The sequence below is a fragment of the Camelus dromedarius genome, chromosome 15, assembly GCF_036321535.1.
Source record: "Camelus dromedarius isolate mCamDro1 chromosome 15, mCamDro1.pat, whole genome shotgun sequence".
NCBI classification, from domain to species: domain Eukaryota; kingdom Metazoa; phylum Chordata; class Mammalia; order Artiodactyla; family Camelidae; genus Camelus; species Camelus dromedarius.
The window spans coordinates 54,048,315-54,072,316 of NC_087450.1; the positions used below are offsets into that span (position 1 = coordinate 54,048,315).

The following is a 24,002-nucleotide window of genomic DNA, read 5'->3' on the forward strand; positions in this document are numbered from 1 at the left end:
GTTCTTTCCTTGAGGTCAAACATGTTTATGTATGATAGCTTGATGCTAAGAAAAAAGCAAATTCTACAAACATTTATTGAATGCTGGCCATTTCTAAGCTATGGGCTCAAGCCTGCATGTATCTGGGTGCACTGACCAGTCTGATGATCCACCGCAGGCAAGTCTGAGCTTCATTCACTGTCTTTATCTGTAGCATCATTACCCCCTTCAGAGAATTACTTTGATTAAATTATATATCTTGCAAAAGCACCTCATAAACTTCTCAGTACCATACAAATGTCAGTTAATAACAATAATAAAGTTATTTGACAAGAGCCGTTGTTCATCAGACATTTGAAACATTTTTTGGGATATAAGTAGGATAGTATATTTGATTTAAAAAAAGTAAATAAGACTGACATTCATTACCAATTTAAGACCTTAACATAGAAGTGATTCAAATTGTAAACCCTGGGCACTATTTTCTTCACAGGCTGTTTCACATTGGGTGACTATAACCTCGCGTGTTTTCCTGAGCAGTTTTCATCTTCTTGATTTTTAGAGTTTCCATATGTGATGATTACTAGTGACATGACTTTTTGCCCATCCTGTGGATACAAATGAGTGAATCGCTTTGCTTAGAATAGCAACAGCTTTCTTTCAAGTAATTGATTGTTTCTGTTTCTATGGAAACCAACTTAATAAAATCAAAATAGGGGAAAGCAGTTTTTCACTACATGAAATTAAAAACAAAGTAATCAAAATAGTTTGGGGTTTTCTTTTTCTCGTGCAGATTTATATTACCTGGTGAAACGGACATTGACGGTGTCTCCTACGAGGATCTTTCACTGCCTGGCGAAGAGCCTGCCAAGAAAAGGGAGAAGGAGCTCAGGAAGACGCGAGAACTGCTCCAGCTAGTGGACTTTTCCAAGTAAGTGATTTATTACTGTTCATTTATTACTGTTAATTTCTTCAAAATAACTAACAATCTAAGTGTGTTCTTTACTAGTGATAATTGCTCTGCATTATTTCAGCAGCTTAAATGCATTTAGTACCGTTTTATCCTTGTGCTTTCGTGTCCTGTTCCATGAGTTTTGGACTGGATGGAAAATTGATCATTTTTGTTCTGTTTTAGATCTTACAAAAATGTGCTTGTAGGTAAATATAAGTGGCTTAATAACAGTTATTCAAAACAGGTTAACGCTGGAACAAAAGGAACTTTGCCGTTGTAGACTGAAACTGTTGACTTACTTAGATCGGCTTGCAACATATGAGGTAAGAAGGCATTTTAATCAAACCAATTATGTTTATTGGCGTTGCCTTTATAAATGCTTGGCTGCCTTGATAGCTGATATTCTTGGTTGCTGAAACTGTTTATGTGGGAAAAGCTTATTTGTATCAGAGCAAGGTCTCGCATTATCAGTTTTGGTAAAGGTTAGAGGTCTGTGAAAGGCCAAAGCTGCTGTGTTAGTCTAGGAAATAGCCGTGCATCAGCCACTTCAGAGCACCTGTGTTTCCTAGGCTTACAATCCTTCTCATTCCTCTTACTCTTATTTCGCATTTAAACTTAAGGTTGTGGCATAGAGCTGTCTACAGTACCGAAGTCCAGTTTACACTGGGTTTTAATAATATGAAGCTATCTGGCTCATTTTACTTTAATGATTTATTAGTTGTTTGAATTTAATTGGTTAAACTTTGATCCTAATTATGGCCAAAATTTGACACTTGAACTTAAACTGTACTTCAAAGTTGTTTCTTCAGGGCCACACACACAGATGTCCCTTGTTGGGCATTTCAGTAGCACTCTGTACTGAAAGGTTAAGCTATTGTTAAAGGTATAAGAAACATTTCATAAAATATACATAGTTTAGATTGCTTTTCTACATGACCCTCATAGCTTAAGTTACGCAGGATTTGATATAAATGTCTCACCTTTGCAGTGTGGCTTCATTTGCCGGTCACCTCCTCCGTCTGTCTGAGCATCCCTTCTGTAGGCACACCCCTCTTGGCTGTAGGGACTGGCACACACGAGGGACTCAGTAAATGTCACATCTGAAGGTGTGCTTTCCATTCCCAGAATAATGGGGGTATTTAGTACTTCCGATGCCCACAGGCAAATAAAAAGCATTTGATTCTCCACCCATTAATATAATTGAAATGTTTTCAAACAAAATGCTAGTGACGAAAGAGGGTTATTTCTGTAGTTATATGAAATTATGGTAATGTGTATATCATTTCATGCAAACAAGTTGCACAAAACTCCTAGTAGTTTTATCTGTAGTACAACTACTTTGACTGTTGGATAGTCATATTATTTTAAAATGCATCCTTTTATTATGTCTGAGTTTTGAGATATTTTGAGGTGATATATAAAAGCGCACTGTGAATTGCCAGCATTGGTACAGATGGAGTTTATTATTTTTTATACTTAGCCGTAGTTTCACTGTTGATGAGATCTTAAAAAGAAAAAGTTCCATAAAATGTTCAGAGTTTGACTATCCAGTTTATTTTATTAGTCTTTAGTTAGTGAGTTGCTATTTCCTATTTGACATTGTAAGTACATTTATTATTACATGGTAATAGTGACAGTTTAAGTATTTGTTGAGCCACTAAAAGGGTATTAAGCTAAGCCTTTGGAAAGTAGTGAAATTGATTAATTTGGCCGTTAAAACTTAGAAATGAAGATGTTCAGATATAATGGCTACCCAGCTAGCTAGTGGTAGAGATGGACATTGCATTTTAATCGTAGGGCATGGCTTATTTTATTTATTCTGTTATAAAAGAGATAAAATGGATTCACTTAAATTTTACGTGAGTGCCTAATGTATGCCGGATATTAATGCCAGTGCTGTCAGAAGAGAGATGAACAGGGAATATCCTTAAGGAGTCCTGACTATATAGGCAACGTGATGATAATGAAGATACGGAGAATTGATGAGGGAGCACAGTGTTACGTTCGTCCTGGGAAGTCTGAGAAGACTTCTATACAGGAAGTGATATTTCAACTAGTCCTTAAGGAAAAGAAGGCTCACTTAGGGGCTCTGGGAGTACGATGTGGAAGACGCAGGAATGGAAGCTCCGTAAGGGAAGGGGTCTTGTCTTGTTTGCTGCAGTGTCTCTGGAGCTCGGAACGATTCCTGACTATTCGAGCTCAGCAAATGTTTGTTGAAGGAACTAACAGTTAAGAGAATACCTTAAAAAATACCATCACATTTGTTGAGGACTTACTGTTTGTCAGCCAGTGTTTTATGTACTTCTTGACAATTCTTTCAGGCAAGTATTGTAATCCTCTCCAACTGAGGCCTAGAGAAGGTGAGTATTCTGTCTAAATCAATAGGAAGCAAGAATGCATAGCTCGATGCCTCCAGTTCATCAGGCTGTGCCATTCATCAGGGAGCTGAAAGACAGGCCTAGTGGTGTGGAGGAGGTTGGCCTGCTCCTGAAGGAGTAAGCTAGTCAGGGTAGCTGGACAGTAGGGGTCGGGAGTGGGTAGCCTGGAGCGAGGTGAGGAGAGGTGGTGAGAGTAGTTGGTGGCAACATTTTGAAAGGTCTGTCCTGCTATGTAAGGAGTTGAATTGAATTTTTATCAGAAGTTGAGTTTGGGAAAGAATGAGAAGTGAGGAAGTGGAGATGGGTTGTGAGCAAGAAGTTTTATTGTTAAGGGGAGCGGAGAAGATGGCGGGAGTGAGAGGAGGCTGTGAGGTAAGGGTTGCTTTTTTGCTACAAAGGAGAAGTCGTTTGTGTGCTATGGGAATGAGCCAGCAGAGGGTGAGGAGGAATTTGTTAACAGAAGACAGGGGAGATACTTGCATGGTTTCAGAAATGGAAGCAGTGGGATCCAGAGCAGGAGTGGAGTTTTGAGGCTTTTAAAAAAGGAGCAGATATATGTGTTTTTCCCTATTGTAACTGAAGGAAGAAACATCATGGATACAGGTAGATACGTAGTTTTTTGGTGGGTTGGAAAATGAGGGACTTCCCATCTAATAGCGTGAGTTAAAAAATGTACAAAGCAAGGTTTTCAGCAGAGAGTGAGGGCAGGGGAATAGGATGTGGAAGGTCTAGAAAGAATGAAAAGTTCTTAATGGCATAGCAAAGAAAACTTCTTTGGGAAATGTAGTAGCATTGAGGGAGTAAGATCTATTTGAATTTTTTTTGTCTTGAATTTATAGGTTTTTAGCTTTTTATTATAAACATTTTCAAACCTTCATAGAAATACAGAGAATAATGAACCCTGAATTACTCATTGGCCAGCTTCAATCATTTCTAACATTTTGCCAATCTTGCATCTTTTATTTTCCACCTTCCCACTCCTGCCTTTTCTTTCAGTTAAGTATTTTATAGCAAATTCCAGATATCTTTTTACCCATTCATATGTATGTGCCTTTAACAGATAAGGACTTAGATCACCACAACAGCACTATTATTCCTAATGTAATTAGTAGTCATTCCCTGATACCGCCTGATACCCGCTTTATGTTCAAACTTCCCAGGTTGCTTCCAACTGCTTTTTTTTTTTTTTAGTTTTTATTGAAGCATAGTTGATTCACAGTGTTGTGTTAGTTTCAGGTGTGCATCAAAGTGATTCAGTTATACATATAAATATATATATATAAATGTTCTTTTTCAGATTCTCTTTCATTATAGGCCTTCCCAGTGCTTTTTTTTTTTTTTTTTTTATACAGTTGGTTCATTTGAATCAGGATCCAAACAAGGCTGAGATTTGGAAATTGGTTGAGAACTGTCAGCTTGGTTCTGTGATATTTCTCCAGTGACTTCTAGTAACTTGTATTCAGGGTTCAGAGTTGAGTTTGACTAGATATGAAGTGTTGCCAGGTAAGGGTGATCAAGGGAAGGCAGCCAGGGATTTCAGAAGTCTCTCTATGATGATGGACCAGTGACTTTAAGCTGGTTAGAAGGGATGAAAGATTTTGAGGGGCGCTAGAAGGTGAGAAAAGAAGTAGGGTGAGTGGATTGGATGTCTCAGCGAGGTTGAGGATTTGTTGACGTGCCACAAACCAGGTGAGCGGGAAGAAGAGGGGCAGCTGTTCGCAGGTCTTGTGCTTGACGTTTGAGTTGTCCTGGAGAGTGTCTTCTTGGTGATGACAGAGATCCAGGCTAGGGTCCTGGAATGTGTTAACTGAGGTGAAATAAAGGAAATGATTATTGTGGATGAGGAGTTGAGGAACCACGAACATTTTTGAAGTATTTTCTTCCTTTAATTTCCACGCCTGTGCATTCACTTCTTCGTTCTTGTTCCTCCTCTTCCTGCTCCTCTACTTTTCCGATGCAGATTTCCTTGTCCTTGCTCATCCTTTTAATGATGTTATTCCTCAGGCTCCTTTCATCTCATTCTCTTTAGTCTCCCTTGAAATCATACTCACTTCTGTGTTGATAACTTACATCACATAGCCAACTGATGCCTTACTCCAGAATTCCTGACCTGGGGATCAGGAGTTTCTTTTAGATGCGCTGTAGTCCCAAACTCAACATGTTTGCATAAGTGAACTCTCTCCACCCTCCTCTCTCACTTCCTCTGAACATCCTCTTTCTTCCTTCTTTCCTATCTTAGTAAGTTAATGTAGCTAGCTAATATTTTTTGGTTATTTATCATGTGGAAGGCAGCATGCTGGGTGTCTGGGGTTCAGTGTGAAACACGACACGTGAGCCCAAAGTCATCCATTGCAGTGGGGAGACCTACACTTGCCGTGCCCTGGCTAACTCCTGTTTGTCCTTATGTTTCAGCTTTGATGCCACTTCTGGGGCCTGTCCCTGTCCTCCCAGGACTAGCTGTAGCTCCCTTCCTTTGTGTTTCCCTTTACCTGCTCCGATTGCTTGTTGGTTTTCCCTACTAGGTTTTGAACTACTTGGAGAGCAGGAAACCTGTATTATGCATTGTATCGTTGCTGCCGATCACAGTGTGCGCCTAGTACATGATAGACACTTGATAAATACTTCTTTAAGGAATGAATGATTCAATCTGCAGTTTACACAGATCACTCTAACAGCAGTCAAGTTAATCTTAAATTCTCGTACAGATGTGGCAGGTGCTCACAGAACACAGCCATGTATGACTGTTGTTTATTTGTTTTTACCAGGTGGTAGATTTTGGTTGTCCTACTGTAACTAATTTTATTGCCTTTTTCATTTACTTCTGGATTTTCTTCTTCATTAACAGCATTTATAAATACAGCCATTTTCAAATAAAGGCAAGAATGCAGATGTGGTACCTTAGTTAACAGTTGATAGTTTAATTCATGAATTATTTATTTAGGTAAGCAGAGTTGTAAAGATTTTTAATATTTGCTTGTCACCCATATTTAAAAGCCTTTTCATTAAATCACTGTTTCCTCGCAGGAAATCCTCGGAGTGCCTCATGCATCTGAACAGAGATATGATGCTGAGTTCTTTAAGAAGTTCAGAAATCAGAATATTGTTCTCTCAGCAAGAACTTACGCTCGGGTAATTTCTCTTTTGTAAATTAAACAATTATGGTTATTAACACTAAGTCTCTGAGCCATGCAGTTAATGTTATTGCATGGGTAGATCATCACATTTCCTTGTTTTGTTGTAAGATTAATAAATGTAAAGAAAATAGAGTCATATTAAAAAAATTTGTATTCATCATTCTGAGTTTTAAAAATAATTTTTATAACATTAGATTGAGAAATGTGATACAGACCTGGAAAAATCAGTATTTCAAAGTACTTCATACCAGAACTACAAAAAGTTAATTTTAAGGTTTTGAATGTCCTACAAAATCACTCCCTTATTTCTAAGGTTCACATTAGAAAGTCACCCTTGTCTTTCGCACAGGAAAGTAATGTACAAGCCCTAGAAATTCTGTTCACTTACCATGGATCTGACCTGCTTCCTCATCGCCTTGCAATTCTCTCCAACTTCCCGGAGACCACTTCTCCACACGAATATTCTGTTTTGCTGCCTGAAGCTTGGTATGTACTGTGTTCACTGAATTTTACCTTTTTTCTAAATAATAATTTTTGTTTCCTGCTAAACACCTTAAATTTAAAAAAAATTATCTTAATGTTATCTATTAATTTTTTTTTCTGATTATAACATTATTTCTGTCTTATTTTTAAGTGGTCCTGAAGCCAAAATGTGTCTGGCATAACAGGATCACCTTAACTTAAGGAACATGAACTTTCCTTTTTTTGGAGAGTCTCCTGATTTTATGGCTATGTACTCCGTATGTTCTGTTTTACGGTTAAGAGCCATTTTTAGGATAACAATATCTGTTTGAATTAGTTGTATCTTTTAGAAGCTCAAGTATAGTTCTGACAGTGTTAGGTAGTGGGTCCAGGGCACCCAGGAATGTCTGAATCCTGCTTCTCTCAAGAACCCTTTCTCCCTATGAAATTCCAGAGGCACAAAAACAAATGAGAAATCAAAGCACCACTTTCCTATTAGACTAACATTCCTTCTCTCAGTTCAAGGCTATTTCATAATTGGGTTGTGACATGTGACACAGACTCTAAGAACAATGGAACCATTATGTCCTAGTGGAGCCATCTGGCTTCCAGGGACCAGAACCGCACTTCTTGAGAATGAAGAAAAGACAATATACAGTTGACCCTTGAACAGCAAGTGTTCAAGCTATGCAGTTCCACCTATGCATGGATTTTTTCAGTAGTAAATACTACAGTGTGACATGGTCCTTAGGTGGTTGGATCTGAGGATGTGCAGCTGCATGTACAGAGGAACTGACCGTGTTATATGTGGATTTTCAACTGCTTGGAGGGTTGGCACCCTTTCCCTCTCTGTTGTTCAAGGCTCAGCTCTGTTTGCCTTAGAGCGTAGCTCAAAGTTGGGCAGGTCATCAGCTGCAGGCCTGAATGCCATGAAGAGCTGTGCAGAGCACACCTTGCTTCTCTCAGGCCCTGCACAGAAGCAGAAGGCAAGGACATACCCAGTCGTGAGACCTCTCCCATCCAGTGAACTAGCCCACGAGTAAACGTGGCTTGGTCATTAATTGCATGATTTAGCCTTTCTGAATTTGTTATCCGATCTTAAAATGAGTTGATACTCCCTGTCCTATTCACTCATACTGCATATTTTCAGTAATAGGTAAATTGATATGTATGAAATTGGCACGTAAGCTATAAAACGCAGTGACGGATTAAGACAGTTCTGATTGAAATCGTTACAAACTCCAGCTCCTGGCAACTGACAGTGTTGCTTAGATATGTTGCTTAGACAGACTTTGAAAAGACTCTAATTCCTTATGAGTCCTTAACTTACATTCGTTTTAAACGTATTTAGAAAATACAGATTTTTTTTTTTGCTAATCTTTGTCAAGAAAAGTCTTTCACGTTGAGTATATTTTTGCTATAGTTAGAGTCAGAAGGAGCAATAGGTTTCGATAGTAATGTCTCTCTCTCCTTATAATTTTATGTGACTGCAAAGCAAAACCACAATTATGTTTCCGGCATGGCCTCTTAATGAGGTCTCCCATAACCTCCTTCTCCTGTATTCTCCTAACTTGTTCATTCTTGTGGTAACACTTCTTACACTGTGTTACCGTCAGTCATTTTTATTACTGCCTTTCTCTTTCTTGTTCTCTTTAACAAACTCCCAGCCTTAAAAAGTCTTTTTTTTTTTTTTAAAGATTTTTTTGTTTTGTTTTGGTGGAGGAGATAATTAGGTTTATTTATTTATTTTTAATGGAGGTACTGGGGATTGAACCCAGGACCTCATGCATGCTAGGCATTCACTATACCACTGAGCTATACCCACCTCCTCAAACGCACTAACTCTTAAAGGCAGAGACCATCTCTTCCTGAGTTTTGGGTCCCCAGGGCCTAGTGTGGTGTTTGTGTGGTGGGTTCTCCAAAGATGCTTGCTAACTGGGTAAATTAGATCCATTTGTGCCTGTTCAGAAGAGAGATTAAAGGATGTCTTGAAGGGGTTGCAACAGAATACTCTTTGCCTGTTAGCATGGGAGGCGCCTGGGTTAGTATTTCCAAGGTCCCCATGGCCTTAAAGATTCAGTTGCTGTTTGAGCCCAGAGTTGAAGCTTGCACTGTCTTACCCCAAAGTCTTACTCTACTGGACATGCGGATCCATAGGATGTCATTATAGGGCTTACTTCGTTTCTGAGGAAGTGTGTTCTTCTTTGGGTGTTTGGTATTCATTGTCAGACCACTTGGAAGCGCTGGGTCAGATGGACACACAGTGCTTGGGACGTGAACTCCGTCCTGCGCTCACCGGCTCCCCGATGACCGAGGCCCTCCTGTGTGCCTGTGCCGCGGTCGGGGCTTCGGATCCAGCGGGACGCGTTCCCTTCAGCAGGAGCCCTCGTGTGTGCTCTACACCCTCCCAGGACCCCTGCCTGCAGGCCTGCGCATTCACACTGAGCGGAGGTGAAAGGGCTCTAGAGCTGCAGCCCGTCCTGCTTCATCTTCCCTTCCACCCCCAGCTTGTGTTCTGCAAGTAGTAATGACTCTTTAATTATCTGTTGAATTGATTTGAAACAAGTCACTCACCTTGAAATGTACGGCTCCCGAAGGCGGAGTGGCCGTGTAGTTGTTCCGGCTTGTCCGGAGCTTGCTGCAAGGACACTTTGTCCAGCGCCTGCTCGCTCCTCTCGGCCACACAGGCCTGTGTCTGTCCCCTGAACCTGCCAGGCCTGCTGCCATCAGAGGGTGTTTCCAGGTCGGGGTGTCCCCTGCCGGGCATGGCCTTCTCCCGGGTTTTCACTTGACTGGGCCTCTTCCATCCGTCAGTCTCCACCCAGAGGATCCCTCTTCGAAAAGGCCTTTCCTGACCCTTCTTTTGTGCATTGCCTCCGCGCCCTCCTCTCTCTTTTGCCCTTATCAGAACTTTCTTTTCTTTGCAGCACTTAAACCTAACATATTATGTGGTTATTCATGTGTCTTCTCCACTTTATCTGCTCTTCCTTGGCCATTCTCTTTATAATTTTTTCCTGGCTTTAAATCCTCCTTCCCTGCTTTATTTTCGTCTTAGCATTTATCAGTAACTTAGTTTGGATTTTACTTATTTACTCGTTTATTGTCTGCTTGCCCTTTTAGAATGTCAGCTCCTGTAGCACAGGGATTTTTATGTGTTTTCTTCCCTTCCCTACCTAACCCTGCACTTTGAATCCTGCCTGGCACATGAGAGGCACTCAGTAGATACTTGTTGAATGAATTAACAAATGAATGCGTGAATTAATGTAAAATCCACAGGAGAAGGACTTTGTGTCTTGTTCACTAACGTAGCCTCAGTGCCCGGGAGAACGTTAGGGCAGAGTGGTAACTCAGTAACTTGTTTTGAATGGATGGAAGGGTGGGCTGGCTTTACATTTTAGGTTTCAAGCTATTCAGTATTTTGAAAAGCAGTAGTAAGTTATGCCAACAAGTTGATCTTTTACTTACTCTGTTTTGAGATCCCATTGGGAGAGTTTTTCCCGGGCATTTAACCGGTCTGATTAACTCATTTTGATTGAGTCAAATTTTATGATTATGATTGCTGGGAAACTTCTTCGGTTTGTGTTATTTTAGTGTTTTATATTGTCATTCTTAAATCATCATGTGTCTTTGACATTGTTGACATGTGATCAAGTTTTATAAAACTTTGAAATTACATTTACTGTTGTAGGTGATACAGCTTTGTTAGCTACCTGTCCTTGCTTGTCATTACTATAAAACGTTTACACTTGATATTCTGGTTGACTGTTTTCAAATTCAAAGGTGATGCTTCTTACTGTCTGTGCTAGCTTTCATAATTTGTGGCAAGAGTTCTCTTTTGGTAAAAGAAAGAAATGTATTTTTTGACTTTTACTATTTTTGATGCTTATAGCATGTTTTAGAAAGTTGATTTAGATTTTTTGTTATGGCTTTTGTTTTATTGTAAAACCTTTCCAGAATGATGAAGGAATCTAGTTTAAAATGTTGTATTTTAAACAGCTGTCTATAGAAATAGTATAGCAGAGGAATAAGAGCATTGACTCTGGCTAGAGCAAAGTTGCTTAGGTTTGTGATCTTGAACACGGTTCTTAACTGCACCTCAGTCTTCTCACCTGTAAAATGGGGATGGTTATAGCACTTACTTCATAGCATTGTGAGAATGACTGAGTTCACGTATATAAAACACGGAACAGTGCTTGGCACCGAGTAATTGCTACTAATGCTTTAGGAATTATTAATGCAGAAGCCCATGCTGAGTCTTTGGCCTTATATACGTGTATTAATTAATGTTTTAAACTTCTTATTGGAATATTTTTATACTTACGGAAAAGTTGCAAAGAAAATACAGAAAGTTCCTGTATACCCTTCACCAAGCTTCCCTTCCTTCTTACACAATCACAGAACAGTTGCCAAAACATGAGATTACTGCTGGAATAGTCAGTTCTGCATCTGACGTGACATATGGATTCCTAAGAATCACTACACCCTGCAGAATCACGCAGCGAGAACCACGGGACTTATGGGGAGAAGAGGGTTAGTGGAACAAAGTTAGGGACGTAGCAAAAATTTCTGTTACAGTTTTACATGTGTTAAACTAAGAAACACATAAGTACTAAAATATGACATTACCTTGCAAAAGATCTGAAGAAGACTGCTTGTGGAAGTGGGTGTGGGAGGCCTTGCAGTTTGTGTGCTATTGGGAAGTGGCGGAAGAGGGTGCCGAGGATGCCGGGGGAAGGTTGTAACCCCGGACGTGGACTGAAGTGGCTCCTGACACTTTCTGGGAGCCGAGGTCGCTGCCAGATATTTGGGGAGTGGGTTTGCGTGCACGTGGGCTGATGTGTCTTAGTTCAGCTGAGCACATCTGTCTGTGTTCACCTGATGTTTCTTATGGGTGAACCTGGACATCAGAAAATGCAAAATTTGTTATGCTGAAGTTGTTCCCTAATGTATAAACTCATTGGAACAAATTTGCATTTTGAAAACCTGGCAGTACAGACTGTACAGTGCTGTTAACTAAACTGTGTATTTATTTGGATTTACCCAGTTTTTCTCCTAATACATATTTTTCTGTTTTAGTATCTGATCTAGGATGCCACACTGCATTTAGACTTCATTTACTTTTAATATATGGAAATAAACTCTGTCATTCAATACCTGTCACTCATGAAGTTTTTTGACACATACATTCAGTACACAATGAAAATTGATACTAATATTTACATTCCTGGATTGCCTCCAGAATCAGCAAGGAACGATTGAATTATATTTAGCGTATTTTGGGATATTGCAATATTTGAAATACTTTATAGCATAAGTGGTAAAACTCTGATGGACATAGAATATCCAGAACACCTCATTCTTTTCATCATCCCTGAAAAGCCGTTTCTATAGTAACTTGGCCGTTTATTTGCTTGTGAATATCTAAGTTTAATTAGACTATTTGATGATTGAAATCTTGACTATGAAAAGCCTGCTGTAATATGCAGATGGGCTGTGCTTGTGTGAACCAGGGAAATGTGTTTTAGATGTTTCCATTTTCTTTTCAGAATTTGTGATTGTATGAATTATTCTCTACCTTTATTTCCATATTAATTTTTAAAAAAAATTGAATTCATAGTAATTTATGTGACATCATTAAGGCTAAAAATAACAAGTGGCAGAGTGAAAAATTTTAAGTCACCAATTGATTAGATAACATAGGAGGTCAGTCTAATCTTATGTCCGTATATACCTAGTCTCATTTGGAAACTGCTGTTACCCCAGAGCATAAAAACCTTCCTTTAGAAACAGTCTGATAAGTTGACAGACCAACTGGCAGAAGTCTCCTCCCTGTGACCAGCAGACCTAGGACCTCTTTGTGCTGTGTGTGTTTTAACTCGTGATCGTCCCTGACGTTTTATTCTCTTGCTAACCCTAAATCATCCCTGCTTTCCTCAGCCCTTCGGTGCTGTCTACATGGTGCAACAGAAATCCAGGTCCCTAGGAGTTTTCCCATTCCCAGTTTCCAGAGGGAAATGTCATCCTTTTTGCATCCTTTTCTCCTCATTGATAATCTTTGCTACTCCCTCAAAACTAGAAGGCCTTTCGATGACCAGTTTGGAGAATAGTTTTGTTTTCAGAGGTTGCCAGTATCCTGTGGCAAGTTTTTTTTTTTTTTTATTCAAATGACGGGACAAATGTGTATCTTGTAATCAAGTGCTGTGAATATAGTGATGAATGCAGTGATGGTTAATAACTGTTGGATGAATAAATGGTAGTTATGTATTTGGAAAACACAAGGATTGATTTGGCAAAGTAAATGAAATGTAGTCAAAAGCATTCTTTTTGAAACAATCTGGAGAGGAAACCTTTGACTTTTCATACTGCAAGCAAGGTAACATTCTGGTTGTGTTCTTCTGTCCTCTTCACAGTGGATATATCTGTGTCTATAATCTATTCGTAAATTATAGTTCTGGCTTTGTATATTTTGGGCTCTGTGTTAAGCATAGGGACTGTTAAGACCATTTAGCCATGATACACTTTTAATTTTATTTAACATATTTTTTAATTGTAAAATACATGTAGCATAAAATTTACATCTAAACCATTTTTCACTGTACAGTTGAGTAGTGTTAAGTACATTTACGTTGTTGTGCACCCAATTTCCAGAACCCTTTTTATTTTGTGAAACAAACTCTGTACCTGTTAAATGACAGCTCCCCATTTTCCCCTCACCCCTGCCCCTGGCAAATGCCATTCTTTTAATTTCTGTTTTCTATGAATTTGACTGTATAGTATTGGTCTTTTTGTGACTGGCATGATGTCCTCAAGGCATGATATACTCTTAGTGAAATTAATACTATAATTAAATAAGATTTAAAGTAGCTGGCCACCTGTGGGTCATGTTTTTATTTATGCTGCAAAAGTATTTCTTTTTTTTAAGGTTGTTTTACATACACACACACACACACATATACACACACATATACACACACATATACATATATATATTTTTTTGAAGTATAGTCAGTTTACAATGTTGTGTCAATTTCTGGTGTACAGCATGATGGTTCAGTCATACGTGTACATACACATACTCATTTTCATTTTCTTTTTCATTATAGGTTACTACAAGATACTGAATATAAGGATAAATGGGGAGGTCAAGATTTGCAGATACTAACTACTATATATATAATCAATAAGCAACAAGATATGTATACTCTATAGCACGAGGAACTATGTTCAAAAGTATTTGCTGAAGTTAAGGATGAAAATGAGCGATGAGTTTAGGTCAGGGTGGGCTGGTGCATCACCATCACTGCCTGAGTCCTTGTGAGGAGCCTCTTCATCTTTTGATGATAAATAGGGCATCCAAATGAAGGCAGTTTCTAATATCTCTTCTAGTACGTTGTTTTCTAAATTTTGGATTTGAATAGCCAAATATAGAGATTTTTCTGTTATTACTACAACATAAAATTTATGTCTTAAAAGCAAAACATCAGTGTGCATTTTATTAAAAATTTCAGCAGGACAAATTTGACTAAGGTCAGATTAATTTACCTTGTAACTTGAATCATTAATGAAGAATTTACCTTTAGAAAGATCAGATGACATTATTCTCATTCTTTACAACTGAAAGGTAGACAGGAGTTAGCTTTTTTCCTACATTTTCAGTTACAAATTAGTGACATTTTGCTATTTTATGTTAGTTTGTGGCCTTTTAAGAGATGAAATAATTCGAACTATCTTTTTTAAATTGAAGTCAGAGTAGGCTCTAGGCAGCTTTCACTCAGAAGGTAAATTATTGTTTGGTTGACTTTTTTTTTTTTTCTTGAAAGGCAACAGAAGGTGGTACCAGAATCAATTACTGTTGGCTTAGTTTCGTAGTTTTAAGGATATTCTGGAAGTTTTTCTCCCATAAGAAGCATAATAATGTTTCTTGCCAAGCAAATGTTGATTTTTGAATTTTAACTTTAGTGAAATTGATAATCATGAATACACATGAAACTGATTTAAAAAATGAACCATTTCTAAATTGCTCAATATTATTTAATTTTCACTAAAGGGCAAGGACACTTTTAAAGAAAGTAGAAGAATCATATAAAATATTGTGTTATTTCAATGAAAATTTAGGTAATACTTATGTTCCATGTAAAGGTATTAGATTTAAATACATGGGTAAAAATACGAGTCAAATGTGCTCCCTGTCCACAGATAAATTAGAATCTATTAGGAAAGATCAGACAGGTTAGGCACAGATAAGACTGCCATAAAATTAAAATACGTGTAATAGGAGGCTTATAGATAGCTTTAGAGATGGAAGAGATTACTTCCTGTTACGAAGAAAGTAAATCAGGAAAGCCTTCTTGGAAGAAATAAAGTTTGCTGTAGGCCTTGAAGGTTAGGTATGTTTTTGATGTTGGGAAGTTTGAGTAGGAAACAGTCATCTGAATAAATACTTAACCTGAAGTTTTCCCACCTACTTAGTCCTCACCTGTATCATATTGTTTAGTCACAGTACAAAAGATGTTCCCAATTCATTTGTTAGTTGAAAATGAATTAGTGCAGAGATTTTCCAGTAAACGGTTAGAAATCTCTTTTTACTCATGTTTCTGTGCAGCCCAGTCCTGTTCATAAAGATTTCTCTTTTCTTCCCTGAGAAGTTTAAAAAGCAGTTTTTATTGGGCATTGTATTTCCACCATAATTTTTTTGTTGTTGAAATGAAATATCACATAAACTATAGCCTGGATGATGAAATAATTATGGAAAGATTGAGGCATTGCATTCACTTTTTACATTCTCAAGGGAAACATAAAAGTGTTTTTTTTCCTTTAAAATTGTAAAGTTGATTAGTTACCTAATGAAAATTCAATTCCCACATGTACAGTTTATTCCTGAACCGCTATGAGCAAAGAACAATAAATTGGTTTGTATTCTAGGCTTGAAATAAGTAGTTGGCCCTCTGCGGTGACTGTGGAAAGAGGCGTACAGACAGTACTTGGCAAAATGGGATATGCTGGCAGTTTCTGAATCCAGGAATAACCTGGTGGTTGGATCAGGAAGGAAGGGCCTGCGAGGCTCACTGGTCTGGGAGCAGGGGCTGGGGCTGGCAGGGAGGTAGTTTGCAGGTCTCCTGGCACTGTGTGCTCTTAGATCTTGACTTGATTAATTCTTGTTTTTCTATTTATTTAAAAAGCAAAATGGATTTAGGGCAACTTTATTGATTATGAAGGTGGAAACAAATTATTATCTCATCATAATTTTTATGGGCCTTGGAAAGTATGTTGGTATTTTTTATCTATTTGGTGCTCTGAGATGTACTAAAGAAATTAAGGTATAATGGTTTATTAGTTATTTCCTCTTATTTGACGAACAGTTCATGGTAATGAAACTTTAAAAAATTTAAAAATGAATTTTATGTTTCACTTTTAATTCTCATAGCATGTTTATGAGATAAGCAAAAAAGGGATTATTATCCCACTTTCAGGGCAAAAAATTTGAGAGACATTAGGGAAATATTTTAAAAAATTATTTTAAGTGCTTAATTATTTTAGTATATATGTTTTTAATGTGGCTTAATAGACTTTAAAAAATGGAAAGATATCCCATGCTCTTGGATTGGAAGAATCAATATTGTTAAAATGGTCACACTACCCAAGGCAATCTACAGATTTAATGCAATCCCTATCCAATTAGGCAGGACATATTTCACAGAACTAGAACAAATCATAATAAAATTTATATGGAACCATCAAAGACCTAGAATTGCCAAAGCATTACTGAAGAGAAAGAAAGAGGCTGGAGGAATAACTCTCCCAGACTTCAGACAATACTACAGAGCTACAGTCATCAAGACAGCATGGTATTGGTACAGAAACAGACATATAGACCAATGGAACAGAATAGAGAGCCGAGAAATGAACCCACAGACTTTTGGTCAACTAATCTTCGACAAAGGAGGCAAGAATATACAATGGAATAAAGACAGTCTCTTCAGCAAATGGTGTCGTGGACAGCAGCATGTAAAACAATGAAGCTAGAACACTCCCTTACACCATACACAAAAATCAACTCAAAATGGATCAAAGACTTAAACATAAGACAAGATACAATAAACCTCCTAGAGGTAAATATAGGCAAAACATTATCTAACATACATCTAAAGTTTATTTCTTTATTCTAGTTTTATTGTGATATAATTGATATGTTACTGTATCAATTTAAGGTATACAGAATAATGCAAAGTTTATGATTTTATTTGAAATTAAAAAATCTTTCAGAGGGAATTTTTTTAAACTAATGCATTATCCTAAAAATCTGTTACTAGAGTCAGTATTTCAGCATTACCTGGTGATACCAAATAATACTGTTGTCATGGAGATGAGATTTTTCTCTTCATTATTCATTTTTTCCCAAACTTTAAATACCTTGACCAGTCATTTCAGAACATGGGATCTTTAAATAGACTGTATGTACGTCTTCCAAATGGTTGAATTACTATTCGGGAAATAATCCCTGTAATGCTTTTTGATCACAGGATGTCTTTTCCTGTCAAGTTTTCATTAAATATGTGAATACTTGGCTGTAACAGCCATGAATCTCTTTATCATACATATTTAATTAACATATAAATAACTGTGATACACTTTTTCCAATTCCTGATACAGACCAGCCTATTTAAACGTTGTATTTGTAGTAAGTGAAAGTCTATTAAGCATCACGTTCGTATTTTGCAGGCAAAACATATACGTTATTTTAAGAAACGGTTTGACGTCCGTGTGTACCATTTTTTAATTCAAAACGTTTAGATACTATACGTAATAACTGTGAAAAAATCCATCATATGTATAAATGTTGGGATCACGTGCGTGGTACTGACACATATTCGATGTAGAGAAGTGGTAGTGTCATACACTAGGAAGAACAAAGGCTTTCAGTCAGAAACTTGGGTTTGTCCTGGTCCTGATACTTGCTAGCTGTGTTACTTCTGGGAAGTCACTTAGCTTCTCTGAACGTTAGTTTGGTCAGGTGTGGAATGAGGAGACTGTAGAGGTATTGCGGTGATTAAGTAACCTAAGAGGTGCGTTACCTAGCACAGCTCCTAGCATAAAATCAGGAGTCAGCACACAGCCGTGGTTGTGTTAATAGCGAATGTGGCTATTGCACTAGCAGCAGCATTAGTTTTTGGTACATGTTGACAGGAAGGTTGAATTATAGATACATTTTAGTTTCAGGTGCATTAAGTAGGCTTGTAAAAGATTGATGGATAAACAAAATGCAAAATTGTAATAGGGAGTATTCCTCCTTGACGACAACAATGCTTTGACTTCTTATCTGGGACAGTAGCCCTTCCCTGGTATCAGGTACCTGAGATTCCAGATTATTAATAAAAAATTTGGGCACTGTTCTAAATGAAGTTAAGCTTTTTAATTTCATTTTTTATTGAATTGTAGATACAGGAAAATGAACAAGTCATAAATGGGCAATTTGATGAATGATCATAAAGTAAAGAAGATTCAGAAACAGACATAACCAACATCCTTGTGCTTTCTTCTTTTACCCTCTTTAATCACCTCACCCAGGAGAACCACTGCCCTGACTTCTCACATGATGAGTTAGTTTTGTCTGTTAAACACGTCAAGCGTTTATAAGGACTGTTTTACCTAAACTCTAGAAGAGCATAAAGAACTTTTCTTGTCAACAGAGATAGATTTCTTTTTTAACAACTTATTTTTTAATTAAAATTTTTTTTTATTTTGGGGTGGGTTGGGGGAGGTAATTAGCTTGCTTGCTTGCTTGCTTGCTTGCTTGCTTCCTTCCTTCCTTCCTTCCTTCATGGAGGTCCTGGGGATTGAACCCAGGACCTTGTGCATACTAATAAGCACAGTGCTGTGCTGTACCCTCCCCTGAGCTGTACCCTCCTCCCTGCCCCGCCTCTGAGAGAAGATTTCTGATGTTCCTTAAATTGAATGCCTCTCTTACTTTTCTAATGCTGGATTTGAACTGACATTTTGGTTCTTTATATTTAAAGTGTGTTACAGACACAGACACACAGTATCTGCTGTTCATGACTCTGTTTTGTTTTGCTTCTTAGCTGCTGAATTTTTCATTCCCAGGAGTTAGTTTTGGGTCTTTTCAATTTTCTTTGTCTTTCCTTATCATGTTATTGGTGTTTCTTGGAAATAGATTATTCTCCTGGTCATGGGCCATGATTTCTTGCTTTTTTACATACTTGGTATTTTTATTAGATACCAAACTTTTAGGTTTGTTCATCTCACTAGTGGAGTTCCTGTCTGAGTTGTTATCCAGCATACTTTGTCCTTTCCCAGATTCTGTTGGTTTATTTAGTCACACTGTGAGTTTCACCAGCTACCTTACTGTATATATTCTAAGGCCAGCCTCTCTGTGCAGTTGATCTCAATAGGTTTCTGAATTTGTAATAGGTTAATCTATATGGGTTTTCTTAATCTGAAAATTATAGAAAGTGGATTAGCAATGCAGGTATAGGGGTATTTATTTGATATTGTTTCTTCCTTGTGGATAATATGGAGTCTGTTTTTATTCCAGGGTCAATTCCCTCACCACTTTCTGCACTTCCTGTCTCTGACTTTGTGAACAAGTATTTATTATGTAGTTAAGAAACTATATTAAAAAATGAGACCAGTTTCCTTCAAATTCTCCAATGTTTTGCTTGCTTTCTCTTCTTACGATCTCTAGTTTAACTTTGAGCCTTATCAGTAATAGTGATGTGTTAGAATAACTTGCACTACAGACACCTACTCCACTGTCTTCCCGACCACACCCTGTGGAATTGACACCAGAGCCTCTCCCTCTTGGTTTCTGGAGTTTTCATTTCTTCCGTTGTGATTGTATGTCAGTCTGCAGTGTAATTTGGCTTAGACTTAGAGAGCTCATGATGAAAAGGCTGTCAGTGGACTTGGGCAGCAGAATCTCCAAGCAGAGAATCTTTGATGCCTCTTTGTTTATTAAAAGCTTAGGACATTCCACATCTCTGTGCTCATGCGCGCTCACACACACAGGCTGAGACTCACCTGCAGTCTGGTTTTGGGGTAGTTTTTGTTTTTTCATTTATTTATTCGTATTTATCTATCCATTCTTCCATCTGTCCATCATCCATCCATCCACTAAATATTTAGTGAGGTTTAAATGGATGCCAGGTGTTGAACGAAGAATATAAAAATGACTGAAGCTTTGAAGGAGCCTATTGTTTAGAAAAGGAGCAAGACACAAATAAATAATTGTAATCCAGTGCACTGACAACAGTAACAGAAATACATGCAGGGCTTTGTAATATGGAATAAAGTCTGGTAAGCTGCTTGGTCTGGAAACATCAGAGAACATCAGACTTTTTCCTTTAATGAACACTACAGTGATTGACAGAGTTAAAGATAACATTATAAATATGCATGCTGTGAACCCATACTACTTTTCTATCCATTTAGATGAGGTTAAAGTGCTGTATTTTTTATTTTTCTTGTTACATATCTTATATCCACATTTTTCTTCCTGCTGCCTTATACAGCTTGGTTTCTGGAGTACACATTTTTCTTTCTTTGAAGAGTTTTAAAAAAGTTAGAGTAACAGAATAACTTCCTTTCTTAAGGAAGTTTGCTAATTCATTACTTGATTGAATCATTTTGCTCAGCTCCTTCTGTGAGTCGGGTACTGAGGATAGAAAATGCTCCTCTGAGAGACATGGGTACAGATTACAGTAGCAGAGAGGTGAGTGTGCTAGGAGTCCACTGCACAGTCTTAGCTATGTAGTCTTCCTCTTAAATTGACTTTTATATTTTTCATTATTGTTCATTTACTGTTCATTTATATCTTAACTGAATCTTATATTTCTAGTTGTTAAGAGTTTTCTTCTTGTTTTAGAGAGCTCTACTTTTAGAATTAAGAGAGTATAAGTGAACCTGTTTCTAATGGTCATTCATTCATTCATTCAATAAGTCAGTGATGATTTTTGGGCTCATATCATTTACTTACCTGCACATTTGTAATCATAATATTTAACTTTTGAGTTCTCTTAAGGGTTAAGTGAAATAATGCATTTATGTAAATTTAGTTGTTGATGGACATTTAGGTTACTTGCATTGTCTTGGCTATTGTAAATAATGCTGCTGTGAACACTGGGGTGCATGAATCTTTTTGAATTAGTGTTTTCGTTCTCTTCGGATATATATCCAGGAATGGAGTTATTGGCTGATATAGTAGTTCTATTTTTAGTTTTTTGAGGAATCTCTATACTGTTTTCCACCGTGGCTGCGCCATTTTACATATGTTCTGACAGTGTACAAGGGTTCCTTTACCTCCACATCCTCACCAGCATTTGTTATTTGTGGTCCTGTTGATAGTTATTCTGACATGAGTGATGTGGTATCTTATTGTGATTTTGATTTGCATTTCTCTGATTAGTAATATTGAGCATGTTTTCATTTGTCTGGTCGTCATTTGTATGTCTTCTTTGGAAAAATGTATATTCAGGTCCTCTGCCTATTTTTTAAATTGGGTTTGTTTTTTTGATATTGAGTTGTATGAGCTGTTCATATATTTTGGATATTAACCCCTTAGTGATCATATCATTTGCAAATATTTGCTCCCATTCAGTAGATTATCTTTTTGCTTTGTCAGTGGTTTCCTTTCCTGTGCAAAGCTTCTAAATTTAATTAGGTCCCACTTGTTTATTTTTGCTTTTGTTTCCTTTGAGGAGACAAATCCAAAAAGATTTTGTTGTGACTTAACATTCGTGTTTGGCCTATATTTTCTTTTAGGAGTTTTATAGTTTCCATTCTTACATTTAGGTCTTTAATTCGTTTTGCAGTTATCTTTGTATATAGTGTGAGAAAATGTTCTAATTTAATTCTTTTACATGTAGCTGTCCAGTTTTCCCAACACCACTTATTGAAGAGACTGTCTTCCCTATTGTGTATCTTTGCCTCTTTTGTTGAAGTTTAATTGACCATGTGTGTATGGGCCTATTTCTGGGCTCTCTATTCTGGCCTATGGATGCGTGTGTGTGGTGTGTGTTTGCTCCAGTGCCATACTGTTTTGATTACTGTGGCTTTGTAGTATAGTCTGAAGTCATGGAGCATGGTGCCTCCAGCTTTGTTCTTTTTCTAGATTGCTTTGACTATTTGGGATCTTGTGTGGTTCCATATCAATTTTAGGACTTTTTTTGTGAAATATGTCATGGGTATTTTGATAGGGATTGCATTAAATCTGTAGATTGCTTTAGGTAATATGGGCATTTTAACAATATTAAGTCTTCTAATACATAAACATGGAATACCTTTCCATTTCTTTGTATTATCTTCAATTTTCTTCATCAGTGTTTTATAGTTTTCAGAGTACATGTCTTTCACTTCCTTGATCAAGTTTTATTTCTAGGCATTTTATTCTTTTTGATATGATTTTAAACAAGATTGTTTTCTTGCTTTCTCTTTCTGATAGTTCGTTATTAGTGTATTGAAGAGTTTTCTGTATATTAATTTTGTATCCTGCAACTTTACTGAATTCATTTATTAGTTCTAATAGGTTTTTGGTAGAGAGTTTAGAGTTTCTAGATACAGAATCATGTCATCTGCACACAGTGGCAGTTTTACTTCTTCCCTTCCATTTTGGATGCCTTTTATTTCTTTTTCTTGTATGAATGATCTGTCCGTTGATGGAAGTAGGGTGTTAAAGTCCCCTAGTATTATTGTATTAGTGTCAGTTTCTCCTTGTATAACTAGCTTTTTAATTGGCTTCCCATTGAGTTACAGATCAAGTTTGACTTGTTCAGTGATAATAACTATGTGTAGTACTACACGTAGGCCCAAATTATTATTATTTTTTGTTCTTTTTTTTTAACCAGAATATTTTCTTCTATGCTAAATAATAGAAATAAATATAACTTCACATCTTAAAACCAGTGCATGAAAGGTGGCAATTAGCAGTAGTACTCTGTCTGTTTAGCCTTTTGTTCCAAGGCATAGAACACTAATAAAAGAACTTTTTGTAAGTTTATTCTTGATAAAATTTCTTTGAAATAAAACATTTTCTTTAGTGTAAGGAATAATTGGTGAAAGAATAGTTGAACATAATAGAACTTGTTGTAATCATTTCCTGCTGACAGAAAAATGTTACCTTTAAATGACACCAGCAAAGTTTATTGTTTGGAATAAAACAATGAACAGGGTTCTAATATAATGAATCCTAAAATTTAGCAAAAGCAGCCATTATTTTGTAAAGAGGTAATTTAAGTTTACCATGTGCCTCTTTTTTTTAGTGGGTATGATACATTTAAATTTTAAGTCTTCCCTAGCAAAGTGAAAAAAATAGAAGAAAAAGATGAAATAAAGCATATATAAATGTTGTTTTGTGTTTATAGAACTTTAGATTCAAAGTATAAGCTTTGCAACTAACCAGACTCTCTATGGTTCTTTAGAAGAAGCAGTTATATTTTCTGGGATTTTTTTGAACCACAATTTCACATACCCCCTTTAGTGATTAATTTACATGACTAATATTTTTGTTGTGAACACAATTAATGTAAAAGTTTTCCTCTGAATTTTATTAAGCATTCTATCATTCTGTTTACCTTATGAAAGAATAAGTAGCTAAAATTTGGGGATTTTTAAAAAGGTAATGACAAGAATGATCAATTACTTTGAAGTGTAAAGAATGGTCAGATTTAGGGAAATACATATTCTGAAATCTTTCTTCCCCCTTAAGCGTAACATTACGTGTCAGATTATCTAGATTGTAGATGTGTACCATCCCCAGTACAGTTTACCCTTTCATCAGGATAATAAACTATATTAGGAAAATATTCTTGTTCTCTTAGACCAACAAATTCCATATCCGTGTACCTCCTTGACATATCTGTTCTTTTAAATTTACAAACTGTCCCCTTTTACTGCTGTATTCCAATTTTGAAATTTCTTGATATTCATGAGATCACTTTAAAAAAAACCTTTGTTGTGCTGTCAGTTAACTCATTCAGTTGGCACATTATTTTAGAGTCTGCTGAATGTTAGGCACTATTTTAGGTACTGAGGATGTTGCAAAAGACAAAGAAACAAAAATTCTGCCCTTAAGGAATTTACATTCTG

At 37.0% G+C, this 24,002-nt stretch overlaps 1 protein-coding gene across 2 annotated transcripts in view; it reads left to right on the top strand.

Annotated features, from left to right (window-relative positions):
• The window catches only part of NBAS (NBAS subunit of NRZ tethering complex), a 277,368-nt gene that overhangs the window by 75,315 nt on the left and 178,051 nt on the right, over nt 1-24,002 (top strand). For both annotated transcript variants that reach the window (XM_031466598.2, XM_031466600.2), the window contains 4 exons: nt 773-910; nt 1,176-1,254; nt 6,334-6,438; nt 6,793-6,929. In XM_031466598.2, the coding sequence (XP_031322458.2) occupies nt 773-910; nt 1,176-1,254; nt 6,334-6,438; nt 6,793-6,929 (459 nt within the window). The remainder of the gene's footprint in view (nt 1-772; nt 911-1,175; nt 1,255-6,333; nt 6,439-6,792; nt 6,930-24,002) is intronic.